This window comes from Mus musculus, chromosome 6, assembly GCF_000001635.26.
Source record: "Mus musculus strain C57BL/6J chromosome 6, GRCm38.p6 C57BL/6J".
NCBI lineage: Eukaryota > Metazoa > Chordata > Mammalia > Rodentia > Muridae > Mus > Mus musculus.
The window spans coordinates 28815954-28836145 of record NC_000072.6 but is presented as its reverse complement, the minus strand read 5'-3'; the positions used below and the strand labels follow the sequence as shown (position 1 = coordinate 28836145).

General features: G+C 49.2%; 2 protein-coding genes across 5 annotated transcripts in view; one reads left to right on the top strand and one right to left on the bottom strand.

Annotated features, from left to right (window-relative positions):
- The window catches only part of Snd1 (staphylococcal nuclease and tudor domain containing 1), a 454826-nt gene that overhangs the window by 99017 nt on the left and 335617 nt on the right, over nt 1–20192 (bottom strand). The window lies entirely within an intron of this gene.
- Nucleotides 4399–8020, top strand: Lrrc4 (leucine rich repeat containing 4). The gene has a single exon (NM_138682.2). The coding sequence runs from the start codon at nt 4532–4534 to the stop codon at nt 6488–6490; it is 1959 nt and encodes a 652-aa protein (NP_619623.2). The 5' UTR covers nt 4399–4531; the 3' UTR covers nt 6491–8020.

The window sequence follows — 20192 nt, the reverse complement described above, 5'->3', positions numbered from 1 at the left end:
CTGAAACAACAACCAGAACGCAGGCATCCCAACTTCAGTACAAGGCCCATTCTTCAAAACTGAGCTGCTGACCCAGGCTTTGGCCAGCCTCTTGAACACACCTTTAGCATTCTTTTAACAGTGCCTATGTGAAACTGCCCATGTTCTCAGTCCACTGCAGTGTTCCTTATTTAAATGTGAACTGCCTTCTCTTATTTCTTAGTGGTACTACTACAGATCCAGGCACCAGCCAGAACTACTAGTTGTGAGGGGCAAAATACCAGAGGAAACTCAGTAAGACGCTGGAAGACTGCTTCAGGTCAGGAGGACTGTGAACTGCAGGTTTGACAGCCTCTTCTTTAGTCTACTCTGTAGGTTCCAGGAACTTCTGTGGCCTAGCTGGCCCATAAAGGGTAAAGCAATCCCATGTAGCACTCCACTGAATTTGGGAACATTTACTCTAATCAGCACCGACTTCATTTACTACGAGATAATCTTGTTCCTAGTAGTGATTTAATCCAACTCAGCCCACCCTCCCTCCCATCTACCTTTACAATGTGGGGGCAGCAGCTGAACAGATGGGGCCCCAGTTTGCCTACACAAGCAGGAAACCAGTTCAGGCAGAGCCCCTTTTCCTGAAAGGAGAGAGAGGCACCATACTCCTGTGTGCCACCCATTCCCTAGTGATACCCACCCCCAATATCCCCAATAACACAACACTTTCCCTGCTTAGTTGCAGCTGGGTCAACGACAGCTTTCCCCACAGATTCCTGGTGTACCAGGCTCACATTTCCTGGGCCCACAAGACAGTGACATCCTTCTTACACACGGGCTTTAATGAGGAATTCAAAGGATTGGGGCACATGCCTGGAATTACAAGAGTTGAAAGGTTGAGGCTAGAGGATCGCTATGAATTCAAGGCCAGTCTAGGCTTTAAAACAAAACCCTGTCTCCAAGGGGAAAGCCACTGCAGAGTCAACTGGAATTAGACCTTAGCATGAGTGTAGGGCTTACCTCAGTTTCTAATTTCTCCCTCTGATCTCTCATCACAAGTGATACGTTTGTAGGACTGACTTTCTTAGTCCTTTCTCTCATGCTCTTTCTGATTTCTCATATACCCTTGATTGAATGTTCAGTCTCTCCCCAACCTTGCCTCCACCACTGGCCTGGGCAGTAGATACAGTGGATATTCTGTTAGGGATGAACTCACTGGTCTCATGAATTGAAGACTGACTTGAAAAGCTGACTGTCACTATCTGGCACAAGTGCTTTACCTGGAAAATGGAGACAACAGGGGGCAGTCTCTTCACCAGAGCAGTCGCAGGTACATTCTTAGCATGGTGGGCACACAAACACCCTAACAAGGACTAGCGAGTGGAGGGTGAAGTCTGACTGCATTAGTCTGTAAGAACACTCTGTGGAATCATGCCTACGCCCAAGAGCCCTGACACCAATCTGTGTGGGGCTTGTCAGGGTTCAAATCCTGGTGCTACAACTTAGTATATGTGGGACTCTAGTCACATACTTTATTCTACCCATTCATAAAATGAATCATAAAGAAATGGCTCAAAAATATCATGCTAATGTTTTTCCTTGACAGCGAATATAAATGTCACGGTCTTGGTAAAGGACAGGAATACAAAATTGTGGACATTGGAACTTTCTAGGACTTGGAGAAGGTTTAGGGTTTGAAGAAGCAGATAATACTGAGATTATGGCTGTGGTAGAGTTCAGGAAGTTGGGAAATCCTGGGGTCCTCATCCGTAAGTAACAGCCCACGTGGGAACAATGGGGTTAAACAACACACTTGTTAGATAACAGGCAAAAGCTGGGAGGATCTCAGTGATTCTACTGGACCTACAGCACAGTGCTAATCTATAGATTGTTTCACCCTCACATGGTTGAGAAAAGAGGTTCTTTTATGGAGGAAATGAGTTGGCAAATGCTGACCTATGCTTTTACAATAGCCTGTCAAAGCAGGGACCAGAACTCCCCTTTCAGCAAGCTGCTAAGGGACTCCCAGAGAGAGGCTGGTGCAGCTCCAGGGGCAGAAGGCATAAATTACCTTACTGGCCCCTGCATACAGGGGAGGGGAAGGGGGCATCTGAGAGGCAAGGCTGCAGGCAGCTCCCCAATGAATGAACCACGGGCTGCTGCACCATGGGTTCTCAGAACTCACCTCAATCCTCCCCAGGTTGTCATTTCCCCGACTCCTTGAATTTGGTCTTTCTTCCCACTGTTTCCCGCCCCCACAGCCCTCATTAAGAAAACTATCATTTAAAGCCCTAGTTACTGTGGGAGAGGGGAGGGGGCAAGAAAATGTTCGAGAGAGGGGACTGGAAGGACAGGCACAGAGTAAGGCGAAGCATAGACTTTGGTCTTCTGACTCAACGCAGCCCTTGCGTGGATTCGGCTGCCTGCCCCTAGGTCCCCACCATCCTGCAGATCCAAACTCTGGCCGCGCAGCCAGGCACCCCGTCAGCATTCAGCGGGGGTGCGGATGACGCGGGCGCTCGTAGGAGGCCGGCCAACTGCTGCAGCCCCACCGAGGGCCGCCGCACCCGGGCCCCTGAGCCCAGCAGTCCACGGCTGTAGGGTGCTGGGTGGCTCGGGTGGGGGCCGCGCAGTCTCCGCTGCAGCCCCGCACGGCTCCAGCCTATCAGCGGCCAACCAGCCACTCGCTCCGACCTGACCAAAATAGCTGCGAACGCCTGCGACTAGCGCGCAGCCCCTCACTTGACGCTCACTCGGACTCGCTCGCCCGCTCGCCCGCTCGGGCCGCTCCGATCGTCTAGAGGGGGCGGGGAGGAAGCTGCGGGGGAGGGGGGAGGGGGGTGGGGAAAAAGAAGGAAGGAAGGAAGGAAGGAAGGAAGGAAGGAAGGAAGGAAGGAAGGAAGAAGCGAGGAAGGCAGGCAGCCCTCCGCGACTCGGGGCTGCGCGGCGCGAGCCAGCGCGTGCTGGAAGGCGCGGCGTTAACCCCTTGAGGGCAGGCGGCAGAGGGAGAGCGGTGTTAATACATAAGAGCACTGCATCACGCTAATCTTCTCCCTAGAACAGTATGCGTCAGCAGTACATTCACGTTCTGACTGAAGGACAAAAGGATGAGAGAGCAGTCTGCGTGGCTGCCACCTGCAACACCGCGAGCCCGGCGCGAGGAGGAGACGGTGGGCGCCGAGCGCAGGGGCCCCGCTGCTGCCACCGCCGCCGCTAGCCAGCGGGGACCATGTTCACCGGCTTCGGAGCGTTTCCCGCAGCCGCTACCCCCACTGCTCACGCTGCCGTCGCCAGCGCTCTGGCCGCTGCAGCAGCCCGCTGGCAGCTCCGTTGCTGAAGGCTCCGGGAGCCCAGCGGCGAACTCGCACTCTCCGCACAAAGCCGGGGCCGGCGGCGCGCCGGGAGCCCAGCAGTGGCGGGCGGCGGCGGGCGCTTGCGCGCTGCCGGGGGCTGCGGCCGCCGCCGCTGCCGGACCCGCGCCCGCCCCCGGACTCCCTGAAGGGGCCTGCGGTGCGGGCGCGACCGCGGGCGCTGCGCGCTCCTCCGTTCGCGGACTGGGTCCCAGCACCACGTCCACGCCGCTGCCCCTCTGGGGCTGGACGGATTACCGCTCCCCGCACCAGCAGACGGCGGGACTGGAGAACTGAGCCCAGTTTTTGTCTTTTTAACCCTTCCGAGAAGAGGCGAAGAGAAAAGGGGGTGTGTGCCTAGGGAGGGCGAAGGCGCAGCGAACACCTCTTAACTCTCGCAGCCCCGCGAGCTCACGACTGCAATCAGCTGCCGCCAGCTCTGGGCGGCCGACGCTGGGAAAGCAGAGTGGAGAGCAGCGCAGCAACCAGCGAGCGCGGCCTGGGCGGCTTCGGGAGCGCCCCCGCACCCCCATCCCCCGCGGCGGCCCAGGGAGAGGGCTGGGGGCTGGAGACACACTTTGGCGATGAAGCGCCTTCTCCCGCGACTGGAACAAGCTGGTGCCAGGGTCCAAGGACAAAGCAGGGAAGCGCTGGTGGCGCCGCTCCTCGGGCTCTCGGGGGGGCATGCACCTGCATAGCCCGCCGGGCCTTGGCTCTCCCTGGCGCGCCTCAACTCCGCGGCTTCGCCGGCTCCGGATTTACTAGAAGCCATTTTGTCTCCCCTACCCCTCCCCTCCCCTCCCCTCTGCCCTCCCTGCCCCCACTACTTCCCCCTTTGTTAATTAAAACTAAAGTCAGAATGGGAACGATGAGCCCAGCTCTCGTGGAGAAAGCTTAAGGACACAGCGCTAATTCTTTCCTGCTTTCCTTCCGAGGTAGGTGACAGGGAATTGGGTGGGGATGGTCGCAACGTGGGAGAGAGTCTTAGCTTTCTATGGGTTGGCCTTGAGGGTGGGCTGGTAGATGAGGGGCCGCTCAGTAGTTTCGCAGGGTTTTTCTAGGCCGATCTGCTTGTCTCTAATCGCCCCCTCCCCACCTCCTTCTCCAGATGGAAAGAGGAGCTCCTAGCTCACTTAAGCCGGGGTAAGGCTGGTTCTCTTTTCCAAGCCAAAATCCCAGGCGATGGTGAATTATGAACGTGCCACACCATGAAGCTCTTGTGGCAGGTAACTGTGCACCACACCTGGAATGCCGTCCTGCTTCCCGTCGTCTACCTCACGGCGCAAGTGTGGATTCTGTGTGCAGCCATCGCTGCTGCCGCTTCAGCCGGGCCCCAAAACTGCCCCTCCGTCTGTTCCTGCAGTAACCAGTTCAGCAAGGTGGTGTGCACCCGCCGGGGACTCTCTGAGGTCCCACAGGGTATTCCTTCCAACACCCGGTATCTCAACCTCATGGAAAACAACATCCAGATGATTCAGGCCGACACCTTCAGGCACCTCCATCACCTGGAGGTCCTGCAGCTGGGCAGGAACTCCATCAGGCAGATAGAGGTGGGGGCCTTCAATGGCCTCGCCAGTCTCAACACTCTGGAACTGTTCGACAACTGGCTGACAGTCATCCCCAGTGGGGCCTTTGAGTACCTGTCCAAACTGCGGGAGCTCTGGCTGCGAAACAATCCCATTGAGAGCATCCCTTCTTATGCCTTCAACCGGGTGCCCTCCCTCATGCGTCTGGACTTGGGGGAACTCAAGAAGCTGGAGTATATCTCTGAGGGGGCTTTTGAGGGGCTGTTCAACCTCAAGTACCTGAACTTGGGCATGTGCAACATTAAGGATATGCCCAATCTTACACCCCTGGTGGGGCTCGAGGAGCTTGAGATGTCAGGGAACCACTTTCCTGAGATCAGGCCTGGGTCCTTCCATGGCCTAAGCTCCCTCAAAAAACTGTGGGTGATGAACTCACAGGTCAGCCTGATTGAGCGGAATGCTTTTGACGGACTGGCTTCCCTCGTGGAACTCAACTTAGCCCACAATAACCTCTCATCTTTGCCCCATGACCTCTTCACACCCCTGAGATACCTGGTGGAGTTGCACCTACACCACAATCCTTGGAACTGTGATTGTGATATTCTGTGGCTGGCTTGGTGGCTTCGGGAGTATATCCCAACCAATTCCACCTGCTGTGGCCGCTGTCATGCTCCCATGCACATGCGAGGCCGCTACCTGGTAGAGGTGGACCAGGCTGCCTTTCAGTGCTCTGCCCCTTTCATCATGGATGCACCCCGGGACCTCAATATCTCTGAGGATCGGATGGCAGAACTGAAGTGTCGGACTCCCCCTATGTCCTCTGTGAAGTGGTTGCTGCCCAATGGGACAGTGCTCAGCCACGCCTCCCGGCATCCCCGGATCTCTGTTCTCAATGATGGCACCTTGAACTTTTCTCGTGTGCTGCTCATAGACACTGGAGTATACACATGCATGGTGACCAATGTGGCAGGCAACTCCAATGCCTCGGCCTACCTCAATGTGAGCTCGGCCGAGCTCAACACCCCCAACTTCAGCTTCTTCACCACTGTAACAGTGGAAACCACAGAGATATCACCTGAGGACATAACACGGAAGTACAAGCCTGTTCCCACCACATCCACTGGTTACCAGCCGGCATATACCACCTCTACCACGGTGCTCATTCAGACCACCCGTGTGCCCAAGCAGGTGCCAGTACCCTCCACAGATACCACTGACAAGATGCAGACCAGCCTGGATGAAGTCATGAAGACCACCAAGATCATCATTGGCTGCTTTGTGGCAGTGACTCTCCTAGCTGCTGCCATGTTGATTGTCTTCTATAAACTTCGCAAGCGGCACCAGCAGCGGAGTACAGTCACAGCTGCCAGGACAGTAGAGATTATCCAGGTGGATGAAGACATCCCAGCAGCAGCACCTGCAGCAGCAACAGCAGCTCCGTCCGGTGTATCAGGTGAGGGGGCAGTAGTGTTGCCCACAATACATGACCATATTAACTACAACACCTACAAACCAGCACATGGGGCCCACTGGACAGAAAACAGCCTGGGGAACTCTCTGCACCCCACAGTCACCACTATCTCTGAACCTTATATAATTCAGACCCATACCAAGGACAAGGTACAGGAAACTCAAATATGACTCCCCCTCCCTCAAAAACTTATAAAATGCAATAGAATGCACAAAAAAGAGCAACTTTTGTACAGAGTGGGGAGAGACTTTTTCTTGTATATGCTTATATATTAAATCTATGGGCTGGTTAAAAAAGATTATATTAAAATTTAAAAACAAAAAAATGAAAACAAAACTATTTTCTAACTTGTAAGTTCTATTTAAAGGGGAGGGAAGGGGTTCTTGGCAATGTTGTGGGTAGGAGCCTCAAGTCAACTGCTGTAAGGTGGAAACTGCTAAGACAAAACAAACTAAAACAACCAACACCCCTAAAGTGGCAGGGTGTGGGCTGCTGGGGGCAGGGAGGATAGCCTGCATCTGTCAATTTTTAGAAGATGCTTTACAGGATCTAGGAATACCATTTCTATAGACACCTTTCTTAAGCTGAGAGCTGTCTTTACAGATCTATCTTATTAAACAAAATAATTTTAAAAAGCATCACAAATTTGTACTGTGCCCAAAGGTTGAGCGGTGATTTTTTTTCCCCTACAGAGACAATGGGGAAGATAGATCTGTAAATGTATTTTAAGTAGGAAAACCACCAAAATTCCAACTAATCCTTCCAGAGGTTGTTTCTTTGTACGTGTGCGCAAATCCTCTGGGTTTGTGCCTTCAGACTGGCATGTGTCTCCCCTGACAATGCTTCAAGACAGCTTGGAAGGAAGGGAGCTGGCGTAGCTCTCCATCAAATGCTTTCACATTGCACCAGATTCCTGCAGTTGGGCATAACCCACTCTGCAAGGCATGTGTCTATTCAGGGTTTCCCGGGAGGAGGAGGCGGCCTGAAGGGGGTGCGGCCGGCCCAGGAGGAAGGGAAGCAGAGCAGCAGCAGCAGAGGGAATGATTCACAGGAGGCCATAAATCAGCATTGTGCAGTGGCCACCTGTTGTTCCGGGTATCTGACAAATGATTGTAGACAATGATGACATTTTATGATTTTTCAAAAAAGATCTTGCTTGTTTTGAGGTGGAAAGGAGGATAGGCTGGGAATGGGGGGAACTTGGGGGAGTGGAAGCTTTTCTCTTGCTTAGGATTTGGTGACTATTCTAAATGCTGATTCATTAGGGATTATTGCAGCTGATGCCAACTAGTTGTGGTGATAGAGTGAGTGGGGGCAGAACATGAGTAGAGAGGGGAAGGAGAGCTAAAAAGGGCACAGGCTCAATTTAAAGAAGCCTTCGCCAACCAGGATGTTACAAGAACACTGACAAGGGGAACACACAAATGAGTTGGGCATGAAATTCTGTTGAATGGGCACCATTGGGGGAAGCTTCCCTCCCCTAGGCTACCTCCAGTAGTTACAAGCAAGGGCAAGGTCTCTTATTCTGGTCCATTTAATGATGTAACTTTCAGTTATTATTTTAGCTTTAAGAGAAAATTAAGGGTTCAGATTTGAAAGGGGGTGGTATGGGTGGGAGATGCCAACAAAAGAACACTGATTGTAATGTGAGAAAAGTGTATTTTTGTATTTTAATAAATATTGTTCAATTTTTAATTCAATGTCCCTAAAGGGTTAAATTGAATAAGATTCTGAACCTATACATACAGCCTTATACACACAGACCGAGTCATTTATATTTAAATGAAGGGGGTGGGGGGAGGGAAGAGGCTTGATGTGGGGAGGGAGACAATGTTAAATTTAAGTGTGGGAAAATGCTAAAAGCTGTCAACCACCTTTCTTTAGTTTAAATAAATGCACCCCAACTCCAGTGCATCTTTCACAAGCTAAGTGTGTTAGTCCCTGGCTTTGTTGGGGATATAACCAAATTCCCCATGCCCTGGAAAAAAGCAGGGGAAATGGGTCAGCCTCAGCTCCTGGGACCTGGCCAGAAGTGAACCGCCACCTCAGCAGATCCCGATGGTCAGGCAGTACAGGCTCAACCAGAGGACCCTGGGAGGCTTGGATTTAAGAGAGCCTCGGTAATGTAGTTTGGCTGCAAATTCCCACAGGCAGTGTTGCTGAATAGTCTGATGTGTTTGGAGGAGGTGGGGGTCTGGCTCTTGAGGTTCACAGAGCAATGACTCCCAGGGAGGTTCCATGAACAAGGACCTCATGTTTCTTCAGCGAATATTTATACTAATGCAGGGAATGAGGACTGAGTGGGTGTGATCTATCTGGCACTGAAAAGGGAAAGAGGCAGGCAGCACTTTGCAGCAGTTGGCTAAGAAATGGCCAATTTTGAATCTTCCTAGGTATACAGATCATTTCTGGCTATCAGTGCCTATGGCAGCACATAAACACTGGTATGCACTTAAAACGCAGGCAACAGTGGCTGGTTCTCTCTGTCCTCCTTTTACTATCTATTCCTAATAAAGAAAGAAAACCGCAGCAGAGCAAAGGGTGGGACTTGGCCCAGGATCAGATGAAAATCCAAGAAATGACTGCGTTTCCTAGTGCCATGGACACAACTCAGGCTGTTGGGAACAGCTTCCTGGGTATACATTCTGAGGCAAGTGGGGATGAAGTTGCTGCCTCAGCACCACAAGGTGGGGCGCTGATTTCTGATTTCCTAACATCCCCTTTTCTGACAGCTGTCTGGGAAGTCAGAAATTATGCAGTATCTGCAATGACAAAGGGTCTTGGGCTAAACAAAGGTCTGAGGACAGAGGAAGAGAGGTGGGAAAATCCTAAGGAGGGACGCCTCTGTCCTAGGGATGAGGATCTTCTGCTCTTGGAACCCGAAGCGATGAGGGTGGGGAGAGAGGGGGGGAACCCTAGGCAAGAGTGTCCTTGGCATTTCATAGGCAGCTCTTTCCCCAGTAGCTTACCCTCTGGTCTAGCACTGCCATCCAGTTAAGAGGTACCCTGCTTTTGCCATGCAGCTGGGGTACATCCTCCCTTAAGCAGGAGCTTGGGACTTTTTTCGGAAGAGCACTGAAGTGAGGCTCAAGGCTGCGTTAATGACTCATTCTCAAGCCTGGCCAAGCTGTAAGGCTGGTTACCTGGGAATGGAACGTGGGTTGGTAGCTCTTCAGGGGTAGTTATAGCAACACATTAGAGGAAAGACTGCAGCTGAGTATATGGAATTACAGAATTTTCATTATAGAATTTTTAAGGTCATAAAAATTACTTAGCCTAATTTTTAAAAATATTTTTTGGTCAAGGAAACTGAGCGCTACAGAAATAGAAACACATATCCAAGGTCACACTGACAATGGAAGAGGTTAGACTAGAACCAGGGACTCTTAGTCAAGAGTCCTAGGCCAAATGTGTTTTTTCCCCTTACTGATATGCAACTAAAATGGGACTTCCTACTTGTGTGTTCTCTTCTTCTACAAAGAGGTATTTCCCTTTCCATCCCATCCAGCTCAGCTACCCTGTAAGGTCTGACAACAGTTCTGACAACAGGAGCTCCGTACATGCATAAGGGGTTAGAGCCTCAGGAGTGCACATACAGTTCTGGATTCTTAGGCCCAATGGTAGACAGAGACTGCAGAATCCCACAGAGGGTGATAGCTACAGGAGAGTTGAAAGTAGGCATGATGGTGCTTCCAGTGAGAGAGATGACTTGGCTCCCTCCCAACTATAGGCTGCAAAGCTCTGCAAAGTAGCTGACTGAAAAGGTCTTAAAGTTCCTATTAGACACAGTCTCCACAGGGAGTGCTGTCTGTCATTTGCCCAGTAATAATGCGGCTGGGATGGAGAACAGGAGCATGAGCCCCCTCCTCTCCTCTAGATACCTACCCAGCCTTGGCTCTTTTAAAATGCTCACATCTGTCGACTTAGTGGGGGGATGGGGTATGCGTGGCTTTTAGAGGACAATTTGTGGGAGTTGGTTTTTCCCTTCCTCATGTGTGGTGAGGCTAGAACTCAGGTCATTAGGCTTAGTAATGAGTGCCTTTACCTGATGAGCCATTTAGTTCTTTAATGCCACACTGTGGTCACCATTTGTACAATCTACTCCAGGACTTCTTAGCACCCTTTGGTGTAATGCTGCACCCTATTATCAATGAAGGTAGACAGGCTAGTCTCTAAGGCTTAGAGACATTAGCTTTATTGTGGATATTTAACATGTATTGAGGCCAGTAACTTGCTAGGCAGAGCAACATGCAGTGTCCCTCCTGCAAGACAATTCCTATTGTGGGCAGGCAAGAGGGCCAGAGTCAATGGCCTTCCTCCACTGGCTAGGAACTGTACTCCAAGATGGTCCACCATTTCAGTGCACTAAGGCAGCAAGGGCTTAAAAGAGAAGAGAGAACATTTATATCTAAACTTGTCTGATTTGATCTCCTCTGCTGGCACTCAGCACACCACGCCACTGCCTAAGACAGGCACTGTTCATGTCATTTCTAAACCCTGCCTCAGCTAAACTGCAAGGCAGCTTTTGGCTCAAAGTGACTCTCTTTGGTTTCTATCCACTTAGAAAGTACCCTTTCCTCTGCAGGGGGAAGAATGGTTTAGGTACTGGATTGTTTCCATCTTTGCTTTAAATTAAAATAAGTAAATTACATCTTGAGCGTGTTTAAGAAATTAAAAAAAAAACCAGGCCAGTGTTGTTCCATTACACCCTGTGTATGCATGGTGGGGTTGGGGAGAAGGTTGGGGGGAACGAACACCCATAATGCTTGCAAACAGACTCTGGATCTGAAGCCAGTCTCTTGGGTTGAATTCCAGCTCCATCACTTCCTAGTCTTATGACTTAGCAAGCACTGAGTGTCTTCATCTGTAAAATGAAGACTATTAATTCATATGTGCTTCACTACTTCATAGGCTGCTGTAAACATTGAGAATTTGTATATTTATCTCACACTTAGTGTGGTGGCTGATGTGGTATAGTAGGTATTTTATAGGTGGCAGCTGTTTGATGATTTAAATATACAGACCAAAGACCAGTGCCCATTTATTACCTCTACCCTTGAACCCTGTGTCTTCTCATTTTCACTCTGCCATAGGGAAAGAATGGTTATCTGTGAGTTGGAGACAATGCTACTTAAAAACCCAAACCTAAGAGGAAAAGATGGTTGTATTTTGTTTTGTGTTCTGTACCTAACTAACTCTGCAGCTGGCCCACAACACTGTCTTAGTCAAGGAATGGATTACTGTTTGATAAAGGTGCTTCTGCTAATAGTGATGTAAAAACCGAGGAAGAACAGGACATTTCTGCCCAGGGAGTCTTAGTCTTTAACAAGATGCCATGCTTCCTAGACTCTTCATGTATCTGTTGTTCTCTACCAGGGGCAACTGAACCAAAATTACCCAGGTCAATGATACAAATGCTTCCTTGTTTTAAAGCCTGACCAGGTCTGGAGATAGGAAGGAGGAAGCACCAAGATGGAGAAGCACAGAGAGAGCTACTGGGCCCTTGAAGAAAGGGAGCAAGCACCATGATTTTAACAAGTGAGAGAAAAATGAAGCTACGTGGAAGACACACAGGCCTGTGGTGCAGTTAAGAAGGAGATTTTTTTTTTTTTAAATTTAGTAAGATGCTGGTTGGACCAGGCAGAGGATTGTTAGCGTGACATGGGGCAAGGAGAAGAAAAGCAGGGGATAGGCTTTCCAAGGCAGGCTAAAAACCAATGCTTGTTGCTTTCCTAATGAGAGTCTAGAATTAGTCTTAAGGGTGATCATAGGTTTTATTCACTGGTACATGCCAACTTTTTTTGCTGCTGGGACTTGGGCCAAACCACACGCTTTCACAAGAGTCCTGATCCTTCTCCTGCAGGCTGTGCACTGTTGGGGAAAGCAAGGCAGTCTTCAGATGGTATTTTATCCTGGACTCTGAGCACTTTCTTAGGTCTGCTATGAGCCCATTTCCCTAATTTCTATTAAGGTATAGTCACCAGAGCCAGGCGTGGTGGTGCACGCCTTTAATCCTAGCACTCGGGAGGCAGAGGCAGGCGGATTTCTGAGTTCGAGGCCAACCTGGTTTACAAAGTGAGCTCCAGGACAGCCAGGGCTATACAGAGAAACCCTGTCTCAAAAAACCAAAACCAAAACCACTAAGGAAGCAGTAGAGGCCACAGTTCAGTATTTACCCACAAGGGAAGGTATTATAGAAATTATGATGACTGAGTTCAGTGCATATGAATACTTGTAGTGAGTCAGAGAGTAGGCCTAGGCCTGTGGGGAAATGCTGGAGAAGCTGTCTTGTCAAAGCAAGTTAGCACTTGATTAGGGAGCAACATCTCCGAGAATTTGGAACTTCTATCTGGGAGGCACTAAGATGAGAGGCCACTCTAGTACCGGGTGTGAGGCCTGCTGCACAGTAAGACTCAGCCTTTCAAGCTCACCCACTTCAGTACTAGAGCAGTCACTATGGTCACATTATTAAATAGTAGCAACAGTCCTCAATTTATTTGTTTCTTTAGTAGCCACCTGCCTTTTTATATGTCCACTAATAAAGGCATTCTTATTACATTAGGTTTTCTTTCATAATCTCCATGACAGGGCTTAAGAAACCCTGAATGACCCTTCCATACAAGAATTATGGTTCTTCCTTTCCTCTGATATTTACATCTTATTGCCTCTCTGCAGCAACTTCTTAATCTCTTATACTTCCTTTAAGGCCTCAATTTTGGTCCTCCTGTCTCTGAGCCGGTGGTACTTTAGTCACTAGGTAAATCACTACTTGATATTGAGTCAGCAAGCAGAGGGAGACAGGCTTTCACAGTTCCTTCTGCAAAGTGTGGGTTTCTGGCCTGAGGCTACTTATTCCCAGTCTCCAAGGTCTAGATTTCTTCATCTACCCACGTGTCTGAGTTCATTAATACCATCCAGACAGTTGCTCCAACTTGGGGAACCCCCCTCCCATAGGTAAATTGAATGAGTTATATAGACTTTGCTACATAGGCAGTTCCATCCAGGAACCAAGTGTCAGCCTTTAGTCCTGACTGGAGGAATGCTCAGTGCATCCCTTGTAAGAGCTCAGATACAGAGCTGAGGCCTCAGACACTAGCAGCCTATTCCTGTAGCCTGGCAGCCACAGTGGTTACAAACGATAATCTATTACCATTCCAAGAAGACGTCATTTCTGGACTTAAAGGAAGTCGGATAATACTTTATCCTATTAGTGTCTGCCTGTGTGAACTGACAATGGTTTCCTTCTGACATGACAGCATATTCTTCCAATTCATCTCTTTAAGGATGGGGAGAGGGAAGTCTGGAGTATGAAAGGAAGGAGAAGAAAACCACAAGGGGGAGACTGCTAGAGGAGCCAGGGAAAGGAAGACTACTTTTACCCTGTAAGGTACTCAGAGCATGACACAGTTACCTCAAAACAAAACTACATCTGGTGTGTGCACTTCAGTTTCATTCTGAAGCTACAGAGACCAAAGTGTTGGCCCATTAGAGGTTTTTCTTATTTAAGTCCACTATGTCAGCATAAAGCTTTCCCTTTCCTCAGTCCCTCTTCCTCCTCCGTGTAAAAGCATATATCAACTCTGGGTGATGTCATCTTCACATCATGGGGGGTTTAATCAAGGCTAGCTAACCTTGAGGTGACAATGGAAATTGAGACAGAGCACGGGCTTATGTTTTCTAATGTCAGGGATGTGAACATAGGTAAGAGTACTCTCCAAATTCACTAGAGAGTTTTGTTGCACTACCCCAATTTATTTTTGAAGAATACTAATGAAACCCAATGAGATGTGATTTGCTAATATCATGAAGACCAGATTTCTGGTCAGTCCAGCAGGGTCTCCATAATGCTGGACTCCAGGGGAACCATGTGTGGAATGGCAAAGTAACTGGTGACCCTTGGAGCTTGCAATTCTATGCAGTCTCCAATAGTTCCCTTGCAGGGGGCAAAGGAAGGACTTTCCCACCAGCTCTCTGACTTATGACATCAATGGTATCCACTCCAGATTTTATCTAGGAGGTGAAAAACCAGGCAACTTTCCTTTCTTACAGCTTTCAGTATACCACAGCATGTGGGTTTAGTGGCAGTACAAACAGACAAGGAAAGGGACCTTGCTGCCTAAGTGCTCCTCCCCTTCTCTCTAAACTGGTGAGAACAAGACAATGCCTGCCTCTGGGCAGGGAAGGCTTGGCTGGTTTGTTTGTTTGTTTTTTGGTTGTGAGCCTAGACTTTAACTGGCTGAGCCATTTTTATAGCTTGGAAAGGCTAAATTGTATTAGAGTTTTGTCAAGGTCGTGAAGACCACTGGAGAAGCAGAGAAGTCTGTAGTCCTGGTTCTACGTCCTGGTCTTTCCTAGTGTGGTTCAGCAATGAGAATGAGGTCCTCAGAGGGAATGCTCATACTGACTTGGGGACATACTCTGAACCATGGCGGCAATAATCCTCTCTTGGGAAACAGAGTAGTCCTAGCAATAATTCCATCACATATTTAATCACAATGTGCCTTCTTCGCTGTGGTTTCTTATGGAGTCCCAGTAGAAACATTCTAAAAGAAGAGACACTTGCAGCAAAGGCTCTATCTTGACCAAGTTAATTTAGCAGACATTTTCCGTCTTGGATAGGGTGGAGTTGCTTCTCTTTTCAACTTCAAAGCTGAGAAGAGTGGGGAGGTAGGGAATGCAGAGAAATAAGGAGGAGGGCAGGGGCTTCAAGCAAATGAGTTTCCATCTATTAAGGAGTGGTAATTTCTGCTAGTTCCCCTAGAGACTGGTCCCCTTCAATAATGGCCTGACTCTAATGATTCCCACTCTTAAGCAACAGCCTGTGTTATGCTGGTGTTGAGACAAACTGTGCCAGAAAATTCCCTTTCTCTCAGAGGAGCTGCTATCATTATGCAGGAGAGATTAGCCAGCAAGGAGGATGTGTTCTTGGTACTGAGATAGGAAGACAACAAAGAGAGTGTTCTTCTCTAGAAGGCTTGATACAGTTGACTAGGAACCCTCCAGCCCCCATGACCCTCTTGTCCCATTAAACAGCGGAGATGAGAAGATGGTGATAGGCAGAAGGGATTCCCTGGGATAGTGCACTGGGGGGAAAAGACTACGTTCTTCAAGACAAGCTGATGAATCTCACGGGAGGCTTATTGGCTAGGAGGTAAAGACAGGTCTTTGGGGTGTGGTGCAAGTGCAGGCACACTGGGTAACAACTGATGAGCACACGAGTTGTGAAACAGGCATAAGTTTTTTGGGATGAAGGGAAATCATTTTTAGGTCCCTCTACCAGTCATTTCCAGGGCAGACACACATGGATGTGTGTGGTCTAAGAACTCTGGAGTCAAGAAAGATCACAGCTGTCCCTGAGGCTGGAGAGACAGTCAGTGAAGGTATGTGAGCTCATCTCTGTTTTAACGCACTGGAATCTGGTTAGAGCTAATGTGGCTCTAGTTATTGTGGAAACCACTGCCAGTTGGTCTTGACGAGGGGAGGAGGAAGTCCCCTTATTTTGCCCCTACTGGCTTTCCTGTGATAGAGAAGGAAGCTTCCAGAGGCTGCTTTGCCAGATGTGTCAGTAGGCAGCCTGTCCAGAGAGCCTGCAGTGCAGACAGATGCCCTGGGCTGTATTCAGGATGGCAAGACCCTTTATGGTACTGCGGCTCAGCTCTGGGGCAGTGCCAGAGCGGCAGGGTAATTTTCCTCAGCCGGATCCATTCCCCCCAAACCTCTTCAAATATGTGGGCCACAGAGGGAGGCAAATATAATTAAATTACTGTGTCATGGACTGCCCGTCCTAGGCAAGGGCTAAAAATGGGCTCATGCTGACATGCAAACCCATCTGTGTACTGAAAGCATGTGTGTCTTCGTGCTGAGCTGTCGGCAGCTGGAAGGGGCTGGCAGTGCCTAGGGCTGGACGGTTATCTGGCCCTCTTTGCTGCAGTAAGGCAGAGTCAACAATCCAACCTGGACCCCATATAGCTCCACTGACCTTTTCCTTTTCATTTAGATGACTGAGTGGCACCCGCCCCTTTCTGCATCAATTCGTCTCTCCTCAGACGCCTCTGTTGTTGGCGCTCAGGACTTTCCCGTAAGGCTGTGTCCTGCACAAAGCTGTTGGGAGACACAATTCACTACTGCACTGGCAGGTTTGTTTGACTTGGCAGAAGATGGAGGGGTCTCCCAGGCAACTCACAGAGTGCTACTTCAGCAGTTCTCTACTGGCAATGGCTTGCTGGATAGAGAAATCTTGTCAGGTGCCAGACTATAGCACAAAGTTCCTCTCTCCTTTCCATGCACAAATGCCACTATGGTATAGGACCTGAGCATCCAAGTCAAGGCAGGCTGGGCCTTTAACATATGGATTAACATATGGAAATCACCAGGCAGACTAGAGATGGCTGCAGTGGGCCTGCCAATCCTGTAAGGTTACTTCATCTCCCTCCTGGAAGTTCAGGCCTCACTGCTCCAATCTGTATACTCCGCAAGTATACAGATGCTTCTACCTGAGCTACAAGAGGGCTTCCCTCTGCTGCTGGGGGCCAGCCTGTGATACAATCTGTGGAATGGTGGAAGCAGACCCAGGGCAGCACAGTGGTTTTCCCACTGCAACCAAACCAAGAGTCAGTGGTGGAATCTTTTCTCAACTTTCCCCCAGAGGAAACAGAGCAGTCTTAAGTGTGAAACTCTGTGGGATACAACACTTGGAGCCTGAGAGGTGGTCCTGTACTCGACCATTAGGAAAGCTTCCTGAGAGACTAGTTGTGTTCACATCTTCTCCTCATATCCAGAGCATCCTGGCATCAGGCAGATACCTAGATGGCTATAGTATAGTGAAGGTGGCATAGAGCCTCTGTGGGTCCCTTTCAAGGCAGGCTTATGGAAGTTTTGTGGCGAGGGAAGGAAGAACCTCCCTATCCTGAAATGAAGCCTCTACGATGGAAAGAAAAGAAGGCAGTGGCTCTGCTGGAGGCCTGCTGTACTGACACCGCACTGAGCATTCCAGGGTTATTCTGAGACATAACAGGGGTGGGGTGGAGGTAGATAGGTGAGAGGAGATGGTGTATCTGCCACAGGTATTGCTGGCTAGCAGTCTGGCTGTGAATTTGATAGTTTCTTTTAGAATGATGACAAATATTTTCTATTTAGATCCTTCGGATCCACCCCAACAACCTGGACTGTCTGTAGATTACCTGCAGTCCAGCATTTTTACACAAGTAGACTTACTGGGTTAAAAAGAGCCAGTAGATTATGTTTCCTATGGTTAAGAGGTTAAGTCACCATTGTAGCAGGAAGAGAAAGTGACATCTAATTCTAGATGATGAGGCCCAAGCCTCACAAAGAATACAGAACTGATCTCACTGGTGAGGTCTGCTATGTGGCTTTATAGAAATAAGGTTCCTGGCATTCTACTATGACAAAGAGTACTTCCTCTCTACCAAATGAGAGAGAAGATGCCAGACTACAGCCCTCTTAACCCTACACCACTAGCACAACCTCCTTCCACTTAGACGGAGAGTACAGAAGAGAGTGGACCCAGGCACATGCCTCTTCAGGCCTTTATTACAGTAAGGATGTTACTGGGCAAAATATTTTACCATTACCAGTGACTGAAGCTATGCTTACCCTGCAGCAAACACACCATGTATTGTGCAGAGTGGAAAATATTTTTCTTGATGTTCCTCTACAGGAGAGTTTTGCTTGAGGGTTCTGTTCTTCCTTACTCCAGCAGCCTGGGACTAGAAGAGTTCTCTAGTGCAGAGCAGCTGCCACGGCCTCCCTCCCTACAGTCGGCTGTTTGAAGAGATGCCTGGGAGGTGTCACTCAGGCAGAGTCTGATAGACTATGGTCTGCCTCCTATGTAGTTAACAGTCCTGATGCTAGCAGTGAGCTACCCTGGGAAAAAGTTGAGGGCTGTCCTGAGGTTGCTGCCACATTTCTTCCTCTGTAAAAGGAGAGTCAGCCACAACCCTCCTCGTGCTTGTTATAGTGACTTAGTTTCTGTTAGAGGGGGATAAGGTACAGAGAATCTAAATGATTAAATAATATGCAACTACTACCTTTTAACACATTGAGAATCCTGAGAAAATGAGCAGTGCTTTGAAAAATTGCCAAAGTCTGTAATGACTGGAAAAGGAAGAAAGAGAAGATGAGGAAGAGGAGGAAGAGGAAGAAGAGGAGGAGGAGGAGGAGGAGGAGGAGGAGGAATTTCTGATACTTTCCTTTCTCTGGATTCTCTTGCAGCTCAAACCAATGCTAAGGAAGCAGAGTGGGTGTGACTAAGGCTACCTGCAAGTCTAGGTTAGTGCTTATACCAGCTGGAAAGCATTTCTTACTCAGTATGAACGGGAGCCTTGCCTTGTCCTTGTCCCCTGGGCTCAGTTCCTTTTGTCTTTAAAATCACACAGGAAGCTTAATGTGCTAAAGAACATGAACTAACCATGTGCTGTCTCCGTTTCGGCCCAGGTTGACCTGTAGGCAAATCTGGTTCGGGCTGCCCCCTCATCTCAGGAAAACAGGGCAGGAGAAGGGATAGGAGTGGCAGACGTCTCCGGGTATGGCTTGGGCCATCTGCACTGCTGTGAATCAAGGTTGGCTCAGACAGAAGGCACGAGGGAGGAGGTGCAGCTGCTGACGGCTCAGACAGCTTGGACCTGTCCAGGCAAACAAGCCGCTCAAGTGCAAGCACAGCCAGCCAAGTAGGCAGAGCACAAATACGGACTTAAAGCTTGAAATCTGACAAGATACAGAAAGAGGGTAGGAAGCTGTCTGGAATTTCACAGTGCCTGGCCTTCCCTGTCTCTCACTGCTATGCCAGGTTCCTCTGCTCCTGAAGAGCAGGATGTGAGGCTCAGGAACTAGGGTTGGAGACAGAGACGCTTTCCTTAAGCTAGAATTTAAAACTGTCATTCCGGGGATTATAGAGTCACCTCTGGATTATTCTTCCTTATCAGTATCTCTGAAAACAAAATTAAGCTCTTGTCTATAGCTACATCTATCTCCTCTGTGCTTTTGTGTTCAAGGTTAAGCAGTGGGCACTGGGTATGCTGGTTTCTATCTGCCACGCTGCTAACTACACCATGTGAGGGACCTGTCTCAGAGAGGGGATACAGGGGTGCGATGCTCTCTTGTGTGGAGGGAGCCACAGTAGGCTTGTTGAGGGAAGGAGGCACTGTTTGGCTCCTTCTACTGAAGACCCCTGAGGCTGGGCTTCCTCTTAGGTGCGCATTAGCTGCACTGGGGAATCATTAGGTACCAGTGTCTAGGTACTTCTCTCTTCAGGAGTTTTCTCTACTTTCCTTTAATCTACCTTTGCTATATATTAAACAAAACTAGCATTTAAGCTTTAGGTCACATTGCTATCTTAGGGCTGGCGAGAGGGACTTCATTATTATGAAATCATCCAGGAGATTAGAAAGCTCTGCTCTACATTGGAGAAGGCCAGGAGAAGACTGGTCAGACTGATAGCCAAATGAGCCTTGCTACTGGTTACAGAAGCATGAGCTATTGCTTAGAGCCTTCCTTCAGGTTCAACAGGAGTCAATGACTGTCCTAGGAAACAAGGGAGCCCCCATCTACAAATGTAGCACCTTCTTCTGAGGCCAAGTCGAGGGAGGAAAGATAGCCAGGCCCAGGCAAACAAACGGGAGGAGCTGACTCAGACAATCCTCTATTCCAGAGCAGGAGAACCGAATCCCTCCCTTCTCTGTAACTGTCTGTCACACGAGGCAAGCTTCCTAGTCAGTGAACAGGGTCCTTTCTTGGTGAACACAGGGCAACTCCAGATTGCCCTATGGTTTAGGTTCACAGGCCCAAGTAAAAGATGGACCAGTTTTTAAGTGAGGCTTCTGGCTCAAGGCAACTGCACTCCTGGCCTTAGCCCTT

What these genes read in the sequence shown, in the direction of transcription:
- Lrrc4 (NM_138682.2), top strand. Translation starts at nt 4,532, where the DNA reads ATGAAGCTCTTGTGGCAGGTAACTGTGCACCACACCTGGAATGCCGTC.